Source organism: Cydia fagiglandana, chromosome 7 (assembly GCF_963556715.1).
Source record: "Cydia fagiglandana chromosome 7, ilCydFagi1.1, whole genome shotgun sequence".
Taxonomy (NCBI): Eukaryota; Metazoa; Arthropoda; class Insecta; order Lepidoptera; family Tortricidae; genus Cydia; species Cydia fagiglandana.
Genome location: NC_085938.1, coordinates 1643709 through 1664138, shown reverse-complemented (window position 1 = coordinate 1664138; position 20430 = coordinate 1643709). Strand labels below are relative to the sequence as shown.

Below are 20430 nucleotides of genomic sequence, written 5' to 3'. Positions count from 1 at the left end.
TGTCTTCCAGTTAACTTTTGATGAAATGAGTTAAAGTCGTGGACAGAGACAGCTATTTGCACACTTTTATAAAGTTTAAGAATTCAATTGCGTGGGTAGACCCCCCACAAGGTGGACTGATGACCTGGTGAAGGTCGCGGGTGTCCGCTGGATGCGGGTGGCGCAAGACCGGTCATTGTGGCACTCTTTGGGGGAGGCCTATGTCCAGCAGTGAACGTCCTCTGGCTGAGATGATGATGATGATGAAGAATTCAATTTCCAATTTTCAGACGATATTCATGGTGGCGGCGTCATACGCGTCAACGGTGACAGGATGCCTAGTCTACCTCACCATCGCTGTTGGTCTGGGAGGCTTCGCTTGGTCAGGTTTCAGGTAATAATTTTTTTTATGGACTAACTTTGTTATGGACAATATTATAAGCGTAGAATAAATAATAGTACTAGGTACAGAAGACTCACTCTCTAATAAGAAGCGTCAGTTACGATCAGGACAGATATGGCCGCTAGGTGGCGACAGCGCCACGCGTGGCTTATGGCTAGCCACAAAAATTGGTGTGGGACGGATGTACTTGTAGCAAAGCAACGAAATCGCGGAGCCACGCCTGATATAAGCCTGAATTTTCAGTGACTGAAAATGATAAAGGCGCACTGGTTCAAGATAGTACTTTATTACATGAATCCTAAGAGAAGACTGAACAAAAATATGGTGTCAAAAAGAACATAAAATTATAAGAACAAAGGAATATAAAAATACAATAAAATTATAAAAAGTAAACGTATAAAAAGGTGCGTCGTCCACATTCCCCCCTTTTTTATTAAAGGGGGAGCTTGATCAGCTTCTTCAGGGGCCGCCGCATAACACCTCCAAGGCTGTGCACATCCGCAACTCTTATGATGCCATCAGGGCCTGGGAAGACAGCAGTAATGCGTCCACGGGGCCAGGAACCTCTCGGAGAATTACCATCCGCAATGAGCACCAAGTCTCCGACTGCTAATTGGGGAACCTCACCTCGACCACGTCTGGGTGTTAACGTCGGAAGATATTCTTTTAACCAACGGCGCCAAAAATGCTCTGATAATCCGACAGCCTTACGCCAGCTGGTTCGTGATAGGAGGTCCGTTTCTGATGATGTGACTGGAAGTGGGCGTCCCGAAGACGAACCCAACAGAAAATGCATGGGTGTTAGTGATTCCTCACTCTGAGGGTCAACGGAAACATGAGTTAGTGGCCGCGAATTTACCAAGGCCTCCGCCTCAGCCAAAAGTGTACGTAGCACCTCGTCAGTTGGGGCTCGCTCAGTGAGAGTCACCTTGAGTGCAGTTTTCACGCTCTTCACAAGCCTCTCCCAGCAGCCACCCATAAACGGCGCCGCCGGTGGGATGAAACGCCAGTTGATTCTCTGTGCGGCAGCGAACTGGGACGTAGCGTCGTCGTATAAGCGTCGAAGCTCCCGGCTGGCACCCACAAAAGCAGTTCCATTGTCCGACCACAGCTCGGATGGGGTCCCTCTTCGAGCAGTGAATCTGCGGAGGCTCATGATCGCAGAGTCGGTTGTGAGACTGTCTACGATTTCTAAGTGGACTGCGCGTACCACAAGGCAGGTGTACAGGGCGACATATCTTTTTTCTCGTCTTCGGCCAACGGCAACTTGTATTGGGCCGAAGTAGTCCAGCCCTGTGAACGTAAACGGCCGTCTGTGGTGTCCAAGGCGTGCTTCCGGTAAGTCTCCCGTCACGGGTTGAAACTGCTTGGCCCGGCGTATTCGGCAAAATAAGCAGTTATAGGTGATATTGCGGACGGTACTTCTTAGCGACAATAGGTGGTATTCTTGTCGCAGCTCGTTTACCACGGTCTCCGTATTGCCGTGGGCAGCCCTGCGATGGTGGTTCTGAACAAGTAGGCGCACAGCTAGGTCTTTGCCATCAAGCACAATGGGGTTTTTCATCTCATCCCGTACTTGCGACGCTGCCCTTATACGGCCAGACAAACGCATAAGTTTGTCGTCTCCGATGGTCACTGATAGCTTGGATAAACGGCTGGTGCGTGGCATAAGCTGTGCGGGATGGCTGTGTAGGCTGGCCATCTCGTCTGGGAATGTGTTCAACTGTGACTGGCGCAGGATGTGAACTTCGGCTAGGCGAAGATCTGTGGCGGTCAGGCCCGCGGCAGATTCGCACACAGAGCGCGGAGCAGCGAACTGTTGCCATTGGTTGGCTGGCTGAAACATAAAACTACACAAGCCCCCCTCTAAGCGAACTAAATTGTTTACACCTAGACCCCTTCTAGCTAGGCAACGGATTCTAAGTAACGTCAAATACTTATGAGCTATGGCTGTTGCGCGTACCAGCCTCACCCAAGAACTGAACCGTTTAGGATCGGCTGAGACTGGCTCGTGCCTTTCAACGTCACTAATGAGATGAACTAAATCAGGACGCGCTGCACGTTTTCTCTCTTCTTCCATGCCTGGATATTCAGGTGAATTGGGCTCGCTGGGCCACTCCGAAGAGAGCAAAAATTCAGGACCCGAAATCCAGCGCGATTCTGGAGATAACGTCACTCGCTTGATGCGTGTAGCATCATCAGCTACGTTGAGTTGACTTGGCACCCATCGCCATTCTTTTACGTCGGTTATCTCCATAATCTCGGCTACTCTGTGAGAAACAAATGGTTTAAATAAGCGCGCCTCGCTTCGAAGCCACCCCAAAACGGTCATAGAATCGCACCAGAATACGCGATTTATAGGCTTAAATCTGTGTGCTTCGCAAATCGTAGAAGCGAGACGGGCTGCGATCAACGCTCCTTGGAGCTCTAAGCGATTTATGGAGATTTGTTTTAAAGGAGCTACGCGGACTTTGCTGCATATAAGAGCCAGCTTCACTTCACCATTCTCTAAGACGAACCGCCAATATGCAACCGCAGCGAAAGCAGACTCGCTCGCGTCACAAAACAAATGAAGCTCGCACTTATCAATTTTTAATTCGCTAAGTAAGTAACAGCGTGGAATCTGTAAACCAGAAATTGCGATTAAATCGTCAAACCAGAGTCTCCATGCTGCACTGTCACTTTGCGACAGCTCCTCGTCCCAATCGATCCCCTTACGCCACGCATTTTGGAACATGATGCGACCCGTAATCACAACTGGCGCCAGGATACCGAGTGGATCGAAAACCCGCATAACGTGAGCTAACACTTCGCGCTTAGTGAGCCTATTCGGCAACGAACGTTCTCCTTTTATTCCGATATTAAACCCAATCTTATCAGAAACGGGTTGCCAAATAAGTCCCAGTGTGCGCACAGGAGCAGTGAGGCGTCCAAGATCAACATCTACGTCATTTCTAGCTACTGAGACTTCAGCCAAGCTCTCTTTGGGCAGTAGACGCAGCGCAGAGGGATTGTTTGAGGTCCAAGAACGCATCTCAAAGCCAGCATGTTTATGGATGTTGGTGATCTCGGCGGCAAGTTTTGCGGCCTTGTCAACACAATTTAAGCTAACTATACAGTCATCCATATAGTGGTCAGCTATGATGGCTTGAGCTGCGTCTGGAAAGCGCTCCTGCCATTCCACTGCGTTCTTGTTTTTTATATAAATGGCAGTGAAAGGGCTGGAAGCGGCACCGAAAATCATGGATGACATGCGGTATGTCATGATAGGGTCTTTGGGCGAGTCGCGCCACAAAAACCTCTGAGCGTCGCGATCCTCTGCTCGGATCTTAACTTGAGGAAACATCTCGCGAATATCACCAGTCAGGGCGATTTTTCCCTCTCTAAACCGCAATAAGATTCCGAGCAGGGGCTGCAACAAATCTGGGCCGGTTAATAGAAGTGAATTTAGCGAAACACCGTGACTTTTAGCAGCAGCATCGTGCACGACTCTTAATTTGTTCGGTTTATTTGGATTGGTTACGCCGAAATGTGGCAAAATCCAAACGGGCGACTTGGCGCTAGGCTCTTCGGTGCACAGTTCAGCATAACCTTTCCGAAACATGTCGTGTATGTTTTCACGGTAACGCTCTGCATACTGAAAATCACGGGCCATCTTTTTCTCGAGACTAAGAAACCTAGATAAGGCAAGCTTGCGACTATCAGGCACAGATAAATTGTCCGATTTCCAAAGTAAACCGACTTCAAAATGCCCGTTAGGCAGGTGACGCGCAGTACGTTCGAGAATTTGGATAGCGCGATCATCATCAACGCTGCGCGCTTCGTGTTTCGAAATGCCGATTGAGTCTAAACTATATTGCTCGCGAATCAACTGCTCTAAAACTGCGCGATCGCTGACATCCGCGACCGCGGGCTCGCTCACTATAGCGTGGTTGACAGTTTCGGCAGGAGCGGTTTTACTGCAACCAAAGGCGAATAGGACCCAACCTAACGCGGTGTTAATCGCGACTGGTTCTGCCCTAGTGCCCTCGCGTATAGCCCTGGGAATAGTGAGGTGCCAGTTATCGAGACCGACTATAATCGACGGCTGAATGTTTCCATAACAAAACTCATCCGCGATGTCTGCAAGGTGAGGAAATTTAAGTACGCTCGACCTGTCGGGGGTTTGAGTAGCAAGACCTAAACCTTTCATAGCCCGCGCTTTGCTAATATAGTGCGTATCCTTACCATGGCGACCTTTCATTTGGAAATCGACCAGGGCTGCCAGATCGTATAATAGGCTACGAAATTCGTATAATGAAATTATTTTCGTATACATGTCGTATAATTGGTCAATCGGTATAATTGGATACGAAAAAAACACCGATGTTAAACTACTGCAGTCAATGCTTCAAAAAACAGTGTGCCAATACTGTTATACGATTTAATGGAACGGCAACTACTTAAATACACGTCAACGCGGGCTATAACCGCGAATATCCAAGTGCGCAAATTGCGGGCATATTTCTCTGTCACTCTTATTACGCTGTCATTGGAGTAAAAGAGAAAGATCCCCGCAATTTGGGGGCTTACCGCAAAAACCGAAATTCACCAGTTATTAAAAAATCGATTTAAAATAATAGTTTCTTTTTGTCCTCGTATAATGCAATCGAATTTCGTATAATTGCGGGCACAGGATCGCATAATCAAGATTTATGAACTGGCAGCCCTGAAATCGACATATTGAACAGACGTATGCTTTCCTAACCCGCCGACACAGTCTAACCTCATGCGTCGCTCGGGTCCACAGGCACCTATTTGCGCGGCGATATCTTGCTCAATAAACGAACCTGTGGCCCCGTCGTCTAACATAGCGTACGTATTCACGGAACCTAACGGGCCGGACACGGTTACGGCTACGATCTTCAAAAGCGGGCGAGCAGGCAACGTCTGAGCTGGAGATCCCGTGGCAACCGATGTCGATGTGTGGGTCAGAATCTCCTTTGATTCGACATCACACGCGGAGTCGCTCACAACAGTAGATGCCGCGGCGTTGTCAGCAGAAGATCGCGGTGCAGTGCCAGAAGTTCCCGCTACCGGCTCATCATCTTCCACCTCAAAGTGCGCAGCTGCGGAACGCTCGTAATTCGGGTTGTGCAGTAATACGTGGTGACGGAACGTACATCCGTCAACGTCACAAACTTTCTTTGCTTTACAAAAATTAAACCTATGCCAACCTACTTTGAGACATCGATGACAGACTCTTTTCTTTTTAATCAAATTCCATCTGTCATCGACAGACATTGACTTAAATTTGTCACATTGAATTAAATCATGCGATTTTTCACACACGACGCATGATTTAATTTTAGGTGCAGTCGCCGATGAATTCAATTTAGCGTTATTTCGCGATGTAGAATTTGAATTCACAGAATGATTTTCAGCGGCAACGTGCACATTATCCCTGGCCCGCCTACTATCTACCGCTTGTGACGCAGTAGCCGGCTCAGGTATTATGCCGAACCGAGACTGCAGGTCGACTTCGTTAGCGAGGAAACCAGCTAGGTTTTCTAGCTTTGACAGACCGGTAGCCTCATAACGAACGGCATAGTCTAGCCATTTAGCTCGCAACAGTGGAGATATTTTAGTAATTAAGGCCTGAAATAGTTCAGGCGAGGCCAAATATTCCGTATGACCCAATAAACGTATTATTTCGACACAGTTGCGAACACGACTGGCAAACACAGCTAAATCCTTACCTTCAGCGCTCACGCGCGGCAATGCGCGCACCGCAGCTACTTCGTGCGCCACCACCATCTCGGGGCGGCCGAAGCGCGCGTCGAGAGCGCGCACCACGACGCCGGGGTCGCGCGCAGACACAAGCAGCGCGGCGACTGCCTCGCGCGCCGCGCCCGTTAGCGCAGTATTCAGTCTTGATAGATTATTCGCGGCTGTGTAGGAACCTTGTGTATTTTCAAAGGCTTTTTTCAAACTAAGCCAATCTAAATGCGACCTGCCATCGAAACTGGGTAAAGGAACACGATTGATAGCGTGGCTAATGCCTTTATTTACACTGTCAACTAAAACACCCAGACTCCTAACCAACTGTGGAACTTCTCCGCTCTCGGGCCGCTCGGGATGGGCCGCAGTCATCGCAGCACCATAGTCGCGGCGTTCAGGAATGACCGCTGACATCGCGACACCACAGTCGCGGCGTTCGAGAGGAGCCGCCGTTATCGCGGCACCTCAGTCGCGGCGCACAGTCACAGTCCGCACAGGGGACACGACATGCGCGCGAGGGGCTTTAGCTTCCAGATCCCTGAAAAAATCATTGTTCGTTAATGTTTCTTCATGGTTAAAAGTAGCTTCAGACTTACTGAGCCATTGGTCTATATTAATATGGCTGCTCCTAGAGCTATGACGACTCGCGTCTACGTCGATGGCGGCGATTTCCGCTTTTAACTCTAGGTCGGCGGTCACTCGTTCCAAATCGGCCAGCCGGCGTGCATCTAGCTCGGCCGCTTCAGCAGCCTCGCGCTCACGCTCACGGCGGCGGCGTATTTGCTGTGTCTCTAGCTCGACGAGGCGACGCGCGTGCTGCGCTTCAGCCGCCAACCTCCTGGCCACTACCGTGGATGAAGAGCGAGATGACATACTTACGGGACGGGATTGTGAAGGCGCCGGTGGTGCGGTTGTCGGGTCGACAAGAGGAGTTGAGGGCACGGTCGACGGCCCAGCCTCACTCTCCGCAACGGTCTTACCTTCGTTACCATCCTTACCCGCTTTCACCGATCGTGTGACGACCATATTTACCAATAATACAGCTCGCACTTAATGTTGATTCATGATTCACTATCAGACTATCACTTTTAAATCCACGAAGGATCACAATGAAAATGATAAAGGCGCACTGGTTCAAGATAGTACTTTATTACATGAATCCTAAGAGAAGACTGAACAAAAATATGGTGTCAAAAAGAACATAAAATTATAAGAACAAAGGAATTCAAAAATACAATAAAATTATAAAAAGTAAACGTATAAAAAGGTGCGTCGTCCACAGTGACTAAGTTGGAATGATGAAAGTAAGGTATATTCTTAATTACATTTTGTTTGATCTTGTACCGTAGTTTAAGAATTATTGCAGGTGTCCTTGAGCGACGGTAATTGCTTACCATCAGGTGATTCGTTTGCGCCCTGTATCATATAACATAAAAAAATTCTCAATAGGGAATATTAGGCACAGCTCTGCGTAGGTGTCACCTTTAGCACATGCAGTAAACAAACCTCATTGACATCATCAATGACACATCATGCGTCACTAGGTCAATTACATGGCCTACCGTGAAACACGACAATCGAAAGTTCGGTTTCTGCCTCTCTATCACTCTTGCCTATTCTATCGATAGAGAGGCAGATAAAGAAATTTCGATTTTCGCTTTTCCACCTGTAACAAACCGCCTTGGTGCATCAATGTCATAGTAGTAGTGTGTGAAAATTTGTCAAAAAACTGTTTAAAGCGATGGATGTATAAGTTACTCTATGGTTTACTAAACAAATTAGTGCTGCACTCTGGCGGCAGAACATAGCAGTAATACTCCCTATTTGATCATCATTTAATTATTATCTTTCTAATAAAACGAACTTTCTTTCCAGCGTAAACCATTTGGACATAGCTCCGCCACACGCCAGCGTGCTGATGGGCCTCTCCAACACCGTGGCGACATTGCCCGGGATCATAAGTCCGCCTCTCGCCGGCTCCATTGTCACTGACAAGGTAAAACAAGACAAACCAATCTCCTTTCTTTTTTGCTTTGTTCGCCTTTGTGCAAAATGATGTGTGTTTTTCCTGTTTCTTTTTGTGTGTTACTACTACATACTACTACTACAAAAAAAGTACGAGGTGGCTGCGCGGTCGGACAAAAAGTGCGGATGACGTAAAAATGACGTAATCTTGCACACAGGATGATGTTTGAGTTTGTATTTAAACTTCCGTGTGACATGTAGTAACAAAGTAGTATTAATGAAGTAACGGAAAATTGCCACAATATTCGAGTAAAGATGACATTTTAGAGCGTTTTCTTATACATTAGTAAATATAAATTTTAGCTAAATATAATCGTGAAGATACAAAGCTAAACAATAACGAAGTCAATTTATTGTTCATCTGATTGACAATGTGTCAGTCAAAAACGTACTTACTCATTTCAAGTGGCGATGTCGTTTAATAAAGAGGTTGATAAATGATAAGTGATAATTGTTTATGAAAATCAAAAATACTATTTGAAATCATCCTATAAGCGGTTTGACGTCATCCGCACTTTTTGTACGACCCCTGCTTATGTGTATGTATGTTCGCGATAAACTCAAAAACTACTGAACTAATTTAGTGCTTCTTGAGGAAGATTTCCGTGCGAAGCCGGGGCGGGTGGCTAGTGAGTGCTAAGAATCACGTTTTTCCTTTTAAGTACGGATCCCTGAAAATATTTGTTAAAATCATGACCATACAAATAAAACCGGGCAAGTGCGAGTCGGACTCGCGCACGAAGGGTTCCGTACCATAATGCAAAAAAAAAACAAAAAAAGCAAAAAAAAAACGGTCACCCATCCAAGTACTGACCCCTCCCGACGTTGCTTAACTTTGGTCAAAAATCACGTTTGTTGTATGGGAGCCCCATTTAAATCTTTATTTTATTCTGTTTTTAGTAATTGTTGTTATAGCGGCAACAGAAATACATCATCTGTGAAAATTTCAACTATCTAGCTATCACGGTTCGTGAGATACAGCCTGGTGACAGACGGACGGACGGACAGCGAAGTCTTAGTAATAGGGTCCCGTTTTACCCTTTGGGTACGGAACCCTAAAAATAGGTGTGTTAAGAAATCACAATTTAATTGTCTTAGCGACGTGACGAATTCTTAAATTCGTGGTTAAAATCGGCCCTATTTCTACTGTGGTAAAACTCAATATTATAAAATTGATAATTATTAAATTCTGAGGTGACTGATATTGATAGAAAAAAACAAAATTTTGTGTGATGTAATTAATGAACGACCCCTAGCCACTCGAAGATTATGATGAACATTTTAGAATATTGTAAATGTGTGTACAGACTGGCAAAAAAGAGTAGAAATTAAAAAGTGGCAACACTGTAGTGTCGTGATGTCGTCCCTTTCAAATCAGTATATATAAGAGAACGGGACGACACTACAGTGTTGCCATTTTTTAATTTCTGCTCTTTTTTGTCAAGCTGTACATTTCTAAACAACTCATTCCCTAAAATCTTTTTTCTTTTAATTTCAGACAGCGGAGCAATGGCGCGTCGTATTCTTCATATCCAGCGCCATCTATCTGCTCGGCGCGATAGTTTATGGCTTCCTGTGCTCCGCCGAGCGGCAGCCGTGGGTACTAGAGTGCGAAGACCCCAGTTTCGACACAGATGGCGCCTCCGTCACCACTGCGAAAGGCTACGATAATAAGGCCATGGACCATAGCGAAATGTAGATCAAAAACCATATTTGATGTACAGAATTTGAAGAATATTACAAAAAACAACAACATATGTAATAGTTATTTACGGTACAGGTGCGGAAAATAGGAAGTTCGCAACGAATGGCGAATTAGCCATACACACGTGTATCGTACAACGATTTACTGTACTTACATGTGGCCCTTCAAATTTTTGACTTAGTTACGTAATGTGCTTATTATAGCACCTGGTATCGTATCGTAATGTAGCACCAGATGTACTGTAAAACATGTGAAACAAGAAAAGGTGAATAAAAAGATTTAACATCAATACTAAGTCAAGCATCGCATCATCTTTACGCTTGTAAAAACCTTTCTCAGTGGCGCCATCTAGTACAATGGTGATGCAAGAGAGTCGAACTAAGTTTTCACGCCACTGTTCGGAAATGTGGCAATAGATGGTCTAAAACCAAGCTGGAAAGTAGGCAATAGCTGTAGCACTTGAAGCACCACTACTACAATGTTTCATTGTTGTCATCATCTGTCATTGGTGACAGTTCGCTACAGCAATGAATATCATTTAAAACATAAAAATCAATAAAAGGTCTTTTTTTGCGCAACTTTTTCCTTCAAAAATAAAATTAGGTTATTTATAGCACCAATTTCTTGTTTAAAAAAAAAAGAAATATCAAAACCATTCACTTCATTTTTTTTTAACAATTATCCATTCAGTTCACGCTTAAGGCGTTTTTTACTTTTGTAGCTGTTTGTGGTTTTATTAGCAAAAACGCTTCTAGAGCTTAGAGTCGGTTTAAAGCAAATAACAGAAAAACGCCTCTTATAAGTGGTAAAAAAAGTAAAAAAAAGGCGGGATCTGAAAATACCTACTGAATTGGATAGTGTAAATTATGTTTGACTAAAAAATATAAGAAACGCGTATCTACGCTCGCTATAAAAATGAGTTCTTCTAGTGAAGAAAATGATATTCTTACGCTGACGCCTACTGAAATTCAAGAGACAGTACAGGCAGTGGCTAGTAATTTGCTACCAGAGAAATCGCGGGCTAGTACTTATAGTTATGCAAATGTTTTCTTATTTCCTCGCAGTAGTCGTGAAAAGCACTATGTAATGCCTCGGCCGGAAACGCTAAAGATGGACTCGTATTATTCGAGGGCCTCCACTAACGTGTCGGCCCTCGAACTCACTCATCCATCTTTTAGCGATTTTCCGTCCTCTCCTACAATGTACTATAACTATGCATGACATTTGTAACGAGAAAGTGTGGCAATATGTCACATTTCAACAATATTTCTATTAATTTGTCGCTTATAATGACACTGTCTCACTTTGCTCTGTTCAAGTTGACTTTATAATTATATTTATTTTATTTACTCTCCGGTACATACGTACCATCGGCCACACTAGTATGTATAATATAGTATAACTGACAGTTCGTAAACCTTATTACAAAAGGCATAAGGTCCACCGATGGACAGTTAAGAGTATTGATGTTTGTACGTACAAAATCGAGCTTACTGCTTTTGTCAAAAAAAAAACATATTATTTTAATAATATTTGTATAATGTTAATGTATGTGAAAGATTTATATACATTTTAAAGCACACTGGGGCTTACGAACATTAAGATTAATTAATAATGAATGTTCGGCCTCTTTCAGACTATGGAGTTTAATTGATATACTTGTTGATTTATAGAAGAAACATTAATGTCAGTTGTGTCAGTCAATAAAGTCATGTAATTTTATAAACACGTTTTTTCTGCTTCAATTTTAAATAATTAACAATAATATCGTGAACATGGTCCTTCGAACCGGATAACTAGAAAGACAGTGATTTAAAGTTAGCTATACACATAATATTCGTCATATCAAACTTCAAGGCTTACATGTTTAATAAAATATTTAAAGATTCGTATACAACATGAGTTCTGTAGAAAAACTATTGATACTTCAAATAGACGGATTGAGGATGATTCAAAAGGCTCATGATAATTTTAATAAGTCACCGAAGGAGAGAATTACGGTGGGGTACATACAAAGCCGATTGGAAACGTTAGAAAATAATTACAAAGAATTTAGAGGGATTCATGAAACATTGGTGACAACGGTTTCCAAAGAAGACAAATGCGTTATGTCATATTTTTCTGAAGATTTGTACGATATTTTTAATGAGTGTTACTTTACATACAAAGGTGAATTGAAGACAACGTTACAGCAAATTTATACCGAAACAAAAGACAACAAAGTTACACCTAACGTAATTACGGTAAGTAATCATACGTCGAATGGTGAAATAAAATTGCCACGAATCACGATTCCAACTTTTAGCGGCGATTACACAGAATGGCAATCCTTTCAGGATTTATTCACTAGTTTAATTCATAAGAACAGCTCACTCGACGACGTACAACGTATGTATTACCTCAAGGTGCATCTGAAAGGTGACGCGGAATATCTTTTGAGACAATTTCCAATTGCTGCCGAGAATTACACACGAGCATGGACTCTTTTAAACAAGAGGTATGATAACAAAAGGTTCATTGCAAACTGTATTTTTAAGAAGCTCTTCGGCCTTAAGACAATTGTTCATGAATCTGCCTCTGAATTGAGACAACTCTTAGATATATCAGACGAGTGTTTAAATACTCTTAAGAATTTTGGTTTACCAATACATGGATGGGATGCAATTGTTATTTTTATCATTGTGTCAAAATTGGATCCAGAAACTCACAAACATTGGGAGGTGCTAATCAATGAAGAGAAGACTGACGTTTTTCCAACCTTCGAGAAGTTGAAGTCGTTTATAGAGACTAGATACAAAACGTTAGAGATGGTAGAACTGGTTAACGAGAGATACAGACCTGTTATTTCTAAGACGTTCTATGCCACAATCAGTGAAGACAAAGGAGATATACAATGTGCATTCTGTAACGATAAACACTACATTTACAACTGTAAACAATTCCCAAAGAAACCAGTAGAGGAAAGGTACGAATTCGCTCACAGGAATAATCTCTGTTTTAACTGCCTTATACCTTGTCATGCAGCGAGGTATTGTAGACAGAAGACATCATGTCAGGTATGCAAAAGACGACATCATTCTTTATTACACCAAAATCATGGAAGAGTCATACAAGCACAGGTGAATCAAGTTAACATGGCAAGAGACATAACTACACAAGACTCAAAGATGACGAGACATGTTAAACCAAGTGGAAAGTCGTCAAATTCCGAACAACTGGTCTATATACCATCAACAGACAAGAAACCTGAAGAGACAACTGACGTGGCTCGAGTTCATGATTTGTCGAATTTAAAGCGAATTACACCTGGCAGTTTGGCTCCTGGCAGCAGTGGAGATAACAACGTGCACTTCAATAATAAAGTAGAGTTACAAATCTTGTCAAGTCCAAAGAGAATCAAATGTTTTCATGTCACACGTCAAGTTAGGGATCACACTTTAAGTATAGAAGATTCTAAAAAGAGATCTGTGGAGGTTGAAACTAAAGGTTATACAAATATGCAAACTTGTTTAAAGAAAGAAGATGTATGCAAACAAGTTTACAAGGGTACATCAGGAACAAAGGGTGATAATAAAGAGTATCCCTTACACTCACTGCTGAAAAAGGAAGCTGAGAATACGATGAAACCAAGCGCAGAAACAACAATGCAAGCGATATTGATGACAGATAATACAAAAATACAACAACAATTCAAGAGATTGGTACTGCCATCATGCGTTAATTCTCGCGCTAAAGTTAAACTCAAACTGCTTTCGTAGCCCCACCAGGTCAGAGAGTGCATTCGTTCACGGTGGGCAGTGAAGTTTACAATGTTAGTAGGTAGATTATTATATGGGTTTATCGATAGGTACCGATAGGAAGGTGTAACAGCTAGTTATTTGATTGCTTAGCTGTTTAATGAAGGTTTATATTTCTATGTTCAGACAGCTAATAATATGTGTATGTAGTAGTATAGTTATTTACCTTAGTAATGCACTTATAGTCTGAAAGTTTAGTTATAACAAACATAGTATAAAATAGAGTATTTTGGTGGGTAGTATGTTCGGCCTCTTTCAGACTATGGAGTTTAATTGATATACTTGTTGATTTATGTCAGTTGTGTCAGTCAATAAAGTCATGTAATTTTATAAACACGTTTTTTCTGCTTCAATTTTAAATAATTAACAATAATATCGTGAACAATGAATATTACTTAAGTAAAACATTCCATTTTACTGTTTAGCTTTAATTTTTACAAAGAGTTATGGATTGTAGAAGAGTTGTGTCGCTTAACTTCAAACTCGGGTAAATCCATTGGACCCTCTCAGCAAATATCTACCCTATTACGTTTTCTTAATACCAAAATCGCATAATCTGACAGATGGATTTACCCGAGTTTGAAGTTAAGCGACTCAGTTGCAATGTCCAAGAAACTTTATTTGATATAGATGGCGCTGTACATCGCCGTACAGTCAGCAGCAGAAGTTGCTAAGCGGGCGAGGTGTTCAAAATTACCTTGACACGCTCTTATTCTCTTAACAATAAAGTCGCGTCAAGATCATTTTGAACACCTCGCCCGCTTAGCAACTTCTGCTGCTGACTACATCATGCGGCAACTCCGGTTGTCAAAAGTTTAAGTTTGACACTACCATTTGCCACAAAACATGGTGCCACACAGCGCCATCTGCTTCAGCTGTCAAACGTTCACAATTATTTTGTTAGATTAGACTACTCTTTTACAATGTTTTAACCCTCTGAGTTTTGTATTCCTTTTATTTTAGTTAAGTTTAATTTTAAGCTGACGTAAGCTTAAGTCTGGTTCCTATTTTACTAAACTGACACTTATATTTCCGTCCCATCAAAATGTGTCGTTGCGAGGCAAAAGGTATCACTGCAATGACAAACCGTTCTTATTGACAACTAACAAGGGGGTACCTTTTGCCTGGAGACAATTATAGGTATTTTTATGTTGTATGTTATTGAAGTTCCGCAAAAAATAGCATTTAAATTTCTTCACTGCCGCCTTGGAATTTAAATGTGGCGCCATCTATGTACAGAAGTAAGAAACGCAACTTTGTACGGTAGTTGACAGTTGTTTGTTTGCTTATCTCTGAGGGCCTACCGCGAACCACGTACGACGTGTTGCGTCTCTGTCGCACCTGTAAATTCGTTCGTAAGTGTGACAGGGAGGCAACACGTCGAACGTGTTGATTTCGCTATTTGTTACAGATGTAGTGCATAATTATTTTTTTAGTATTTTCACGGAAACGTACGAGCATGTCTTGCTATTTCAGTCAGTCTCGGTACAAAAAGTACTGAGGTTGGCTGAAGTAGCATGAGAAATACGAGCGTTTCCGAGAAAATACGATGGAAAATAATTATGCACTACGAGTACATCTGTATTGACTTATTTTATACAAAGTATTCTTAATGGAATGAAGTATGGAAACAATCACACAGCTGGTTTCGTGAAAGCTTTTAATTGTTACTTATACAATAACAAGCGGATATCTCTTTCTAATAAAAGGAGTTAAAAAGAGACGTCCGCTTGTATTGAAGAAACGAGCCCAGCGTAAGTTCAGATATAAAGTAACGAAGCAAGAAGCATTTTATACATTCCTCCTGTTCCTAATCTCTATCACACGCAAATAATTATAATGCTGTCCCGCTCGCACAGTGTCATTAACCGCCGGCGGACAGCAATATAATTTATTCGAGATAGAGATAGGAGCAGGCGGGTCAATGTACGATATGCTTCGTGCTTAGCGTCCTTACTTTAGAGACTCCAATGATCTGCATATAAATTAAATGTGATATTTTGTAAGAATATAATTATGTCAAGTGTAATGGAAATGGAAATACATATTATTGATGTAAATAATTTTGTGTGCCGTGCGTTGAGAAATTAAAGAATTTTATGGAAACTTATGTTTTTTCACTTATTTATTCATAAACCCTAAAAAATATCTACATACTAATAATGGGGTTGGTCGGTAAGATGGCGCCAGCATAAGTTGCCCTGACAATCCTTAAAATTGTGTCAAATTCTTGTTTTTAGGGTTCCGTACCCAAAGGGTAAAAGACGGGACCCTATTACTACGATCCCACTGTGTGTGATAGATAGACAGTTGAAATTTTCACAGATGATGTATTTCTGTTGCCGCTGTAACAACAAATACTAAGAAGTACGGAACCCTCGGTGGGCGAGTCCGACTCGCACTTGTCCGGTTTTTTAATACTGCAATGTTCTGCCGCCAGAGTGCAACTTATCGTAAACCATAGAGGGTGATATTGCACCTGTCCAATGTATATTTTGTCTTACATTTTGTTTAATGAGAGAGTGAGACGCAATTACATTGGACAGATGGAATAAACCACCCTTTTAAACCAGTTTTTTGACAAGTTTTCACGGATAATTCGTAAGGAATAAATATGACATTGATGCAATAAGGCGGTTTGTTTACAGAGGGCCTGCCGCGAAACGTGAAAATCGAAATTACGTTATATATCTGCCTCTCTATCGCTCGAATATGTAAGACTGATAGAGAGCCAGATAACGAACTTTCTTTTTTCGTGTTTCGCGGTAGCCCTCTGTTTGTGCTAGTGCGCCCCCTATGCTGAGTTTGGCGTAATAATCCCTATTACATATGTATTTATAAAACTCAAAATGCGATATATAATATTATTTATTACAGCGCCATCTAGTGAACGCTGGTGTCACCAAATCATGCAACCATGTCGCATTAAATTTCCATATAAACTAATTGTAATATAACAAACTCTTATTTAATAACAAGCATTAGAACAAACAATTACTTAAATCAAAATACGAATTAAATTCTCATTTTCATGCCAAAATTTATTTGTGATGTTTTGAGACAGCAGTGGAAGTGAAATTAGATATCGCTCATGTCCACCCAACATATATTTTTACCTGCAATAAAAATTGCAGAAAACAACTTAGAAATGTTAATAAATATAATGTTAAATTAATTATAAATATAGAACTCAATATATTTTTCCTACGATTTTGCAAAACTTGTTTTTCTACCTACACTTACGTTTAATTTAATTTGAATTAGAGTTTCGTAGTTTTGTCGGCACTAAGTTATTAAATTATGAAACCAGTAGGTAATTTAATTACAAAATCTATCCGAAATTCTAATAAAAATCTTCGAATTAAATTTTAAAAGTAGTTCAAGTTACGTCGGTCATTTACGTTGCATTGTCTTTCAAAATCTTACTTAATTAATTAGTTTACTTAAAGAATACTTAGAAATATTGGTTTAAAATAGCGTATACTTATTAAAAACTGTTTTGAATAATTTATCTTTTGTTTAAATATCAAAATATTGCAGAATAACATTAAATAATACTTGAAATGTTTCATTGCAACCGCCAAACCGCCTGTGACGTCACACCCGGGCGGCCTCTTTTCGGCAAAGTATAAAGGGAGCCGACACTTTGACGCGCCGCCTTTTCTCGCGCGCCGCGCAGTCGATTACAACGCGCTAAACTTTTCAAAAAATAACTTTAACTATGGACCAGGATAAAATTATTACTTATAAACTATTGGAACTGCGTGAGAAGACCGGGTATGATATAGTACAGGAGAATGGACAGAGGAAGTTCGGTCCACCGCCTGGCTGGACCGGCCCGCCGCCTCCGAAGGGCTGCGAAGTTTTCGTCGGTAAACTCCCGCGGCAGATCTTCGAAGACGAGCTGGTTCCGATCTTCTCGAGGCTTGGGAAGATCTACGAGATGAGGCTCATGATGGATTTCAGCGGCTCCAACCGAGGGTACGCGTTCGTGACGTACACAAGGCGAGAAGACGCCGCTGCCGCCATCAGAGAGCTGAACGGGTATGAGATCAGACCGGGCCGGCACATCGGCGTCGTTAAATCCGTGGACAACTGCAGACTGTTCCTAGGCGGTATCCCTCAAACTAAAACTAAGGAAGAAGTTTACGAAGAGCTCTCGAAGAAAGTGACCGGGATTGTAGACGTGATTTTATACAAGAACTGCTTCGATAGGAGGAAGAACAGAGGGTTTGCGTTTGTAGAGTTTTCTTCGCATCGCGCGGCAGCCATGGCACGTCGGGCCCTCGTGCCGGGCTGCGTGAAGCTTTGGGACCAAGATGTGATGCTGGACTGGGCCGAGCCTGAACCAGACATTGATGACGAGCTGATGAAGAAGGTAAGCTTTTCTTTTGCGTTTGCGAATTGTTTTTCTTGGCTATGCAATCGTTACATTTTGAAGTTTGCTGACGTAATTACTTTGTACAGTCTCCCCAATCTGAGCGGCCGAGGTGCTCATAAATATCTGAACACGCAGTCGTAACGCCTTGACAATACTAGTGTTATCTTGGGCGCTCCGATAAATATCTGATGGTGACTGTAGGTGAGATGTTTCGTGAGTTATTTGCGCGGTAGTTTTCTAAATAGAAAGTAGCTTTTCAGAGACTCAAATTAACAATTGCATGGTCACAGCTTTTGCTGCTCTGCCATTTCTTACATGCCGCTTTGCGTTCCAGGTGAAAGTACTGTACGTACGTAATTTTCTTATCAGTACAACTCCTGATACAATTCAAAATCTGTTCGAAACCACCATCAATGCTAAGGTGGAGCGCGTTAAGAAAATGTATGACTACGCTTTCATACATTTCTTTGAAAGGGAACAAGCTGAACTTGCGATGGCGAAGTTACAAAGGGCCGAGGTTGAAGGCAGCACGATAGAAATTAAATGGGCTAAGCCCGTTGACCGAGAGTTGTATAGAATACAGAAATCGAATAAAGGCAATGCGAAATTTAATCATAATATGGACTTGACACAGACTTTGTTGCTTTACAAACAGCACTTTGACAAGCGGGAATATGAGAACGGGAAGGAAGACGAGGGCATCAGCTCCGGATGTGCTGCGGACTCTGTTTGTGGGTCTCCGGGGGAAGAGGCTTCGAGCTACAGGAGTGTGGCATTGAAGGATAACTACATGTTGGCTCCAGCTAAGCTTGATGCTATGTGTAAAACGTAAGTACCATCACCCACACTGTTAACTGTAAATTGATGGACCTTATGCATTTTGTAATAAGGTCCACCTATATACAGTTGTGTTGCTGTTTGTACAAACTTAACATTGGATTTTGGAGCTTATACCTATGCAATAAGATTCTAATTTGATTCCAGATTTCTTTAATATTGTTTTTGATAAATACTTTCTCATGTCGATTTCTCTATGAAGCCTAAAGGTTAGATTTGGGTGAAATTCTGCTTAATTTCAAATTCCAGTAACTTATTCCGTTATACTAATTTTCCCTATCTTATTTGTGCCAAAAAAGAATTATCCACATCTGTTCAGCTATGACTGAGCAACAAACTAAAACTTTATTCACACTTTCAGATATTCCTGGGCGTCACCGAACTACACCTACCAGCAGTTCGTAGACCCGAATGGAGCAGTGATGTGGGTATGCCATATCGATCTCCCACAAGTGGGCCTGCCGCTGCTGTCTGTGCCCACTCCTGTGGGGCCATTCGTGACGAGAGCTTGCTTCACCGCCGTACAGGCTAGGGTGGAGGCTGCGGAGATTGCGTTGCAATGTATTAAGGTAAGTTCCATTCTTAATTTATTTTGTTTTTCAAATCATTTTTTTTTTTACTTGTCCTTTATAGCAAAATATTTATCTTTGCAACAAATAGCCATACAAAATTTGCTATTGAAATTTGAACCTATAGTGTATGAAATGGAGTAGTTTATATTGATTTAAAATCAAATAAAATAGTTTCGTCAAACTGAATAAAAGTACTCTAGCTAGGACTATGAGCTTAGAAGGTAGGTATTAGATGAGATCAAAAAAATTGTGCTTCATCGTCATATTTGACAGCTAACGTAAATGGCGCTGTACAGATTCATACATTATGGGGTAACTCCAAGGTTAAATTTTCGTGCCTTTCATTTGGAAAATTTGTATAGAATAATTGTAATTGTTTCAATATCATGGTCTGCATTCATGATTCTATTCATATAATATACTTTTCTTATACTTAATTTTTCATTAAAAAACAGAAGTGCATGTATACCATGTAAAGCTGGTCAAGCAAATCTTGTCAGTAAAAAAAAGGCGCGAAATTCAAATTTCTATAGCGATATCCCTTCGCACCTTCATTTTTCAAATTTGACGCCTTTTTCTACTGGCAAGATCTGATTGACCAGCTATATATTAGAATCTAGTGATTTATCGTAATTTAGATGCGTAATATTAACTTTATTTTTACAGGCACTGCGCGCGAACGTCGACCGGTCCACTGCTACCCCCGTACCAGTGTACCCACCACTAGTACAGCCTGTACCAACGTACAACATGGCTTATGAATACCCGCTTTACGCTCGACCACCACCAATGACCGCCACCGTCCCTAGTTTATACCACATCTTTGATAACATGAGGCTGACATGAAGTGTTCAGTTTTTATGGAGGTTCAATTTTCAAGGTGTATAAAGAAATTTCGATCTTATTCTGAACTAATAAGATTTAATTTCACTTATGTATAATACATATATGAAATATGAACGCGTTGTTGA

The 20430-nt window shown here is 41.7% G+C and overlaps 2 protein-coding genes and 1 long non-coding RNA gene across 7 annotated transcripts in view; all 3 read left to right on the top strand.

Moving 5' to 3' along the window:
* Positions 1 to 15775, top strand: part of LOC134665750 (uncharacterized) — a 148901-nt gene extending 133126 nt beyond the window's left edge. The window contains exon 2 of the long non-coding RNA XR_010098413.1: positions 15244 to 15775. This is a non-coding gene — a long non-coding RNA (uncharacterized LOC134665750). The remainder of the gene's footprint in view (positions 1 to 15243) is intronic.
* The window catches only part of LOC134665713 (vesicular glutamate transporter 1), a 60787-nt gene that overhangs the window by 32898 nt on the left and 7459 nt on the right, over positions 1 to 20430 (top strand). For 3 of the 4 annotated variants that reach the window (XM_063522680.1, XM_063522679.1, XM_063522681.1), the window contains 3 exons: positions 270 to 373; positions 8018 to 8138; positions 9666 to 9866. In XM_063522680.1, the coding sequence (XP_063378750.1) occupies positions 270 to 373; positions 8018 to 8138; positions 9666 to 9866 (426 nt within the window). Of the gene's footprint in view, positions 1 to 269; positions 374 to 8017; positions 8139 to 9665; positions 11333 to 20430 lie in introns of those variants that run through there. The other variant, XM_063522677.1, reaches the window with a different exon arrangement.
* Positions 17180 to 20320, top strand: LOC134665688 (probable RNA-binding protein 46). Of its 2 annotated transcripts, none has more exons than XM_063522641.1 (4): positions 17180 to 18047; positions 18706 to 18878; positions 19249 to 19456; positions 20126 to 20320. In XM_063522641.1, the coding sequence occupies exons 1-4, from the start codon at positions 17391 to 17393 to the stop codon at positions 20303 to 20305; spliced, it is 1218 nt and encodes a 405-aa protein (XP_063378711.1). In that variant the 5' UTR covers positions 17180 to 17390; the 3' UTR covers positions 20306 to 20320. The 2 variants fall into 2 exon arrangements, with proteins under 2 accessions (XP_063378711.1, XP_063378710.1); XM_063522640.1 differs by having other exon boundaries at positions 18385 to 18878.

Coding starts and splice junctions, on each gene's coding strand:
- LOC134665688 (XM_063522640.1), top strand. CDS start 17,391: ATGGACCAGGATAAAATTATTACTTATAAACTATTGGAACTGCGTGAG. Junction 18,048..18,384: donor ATGACGAGCTGATGAAGAAG/GTAAGCTTTTCT, acceptor TTTGCGTTCCAG/GTGAAAGTACTGTACGTACG. Junction 19,457..20,125: donor TTGCGTTGCAATGTATTAAG/GTAAGTTCCATT, acceptor TTATTTTTACAG/GCACTGCGCGCGAACGTCGA.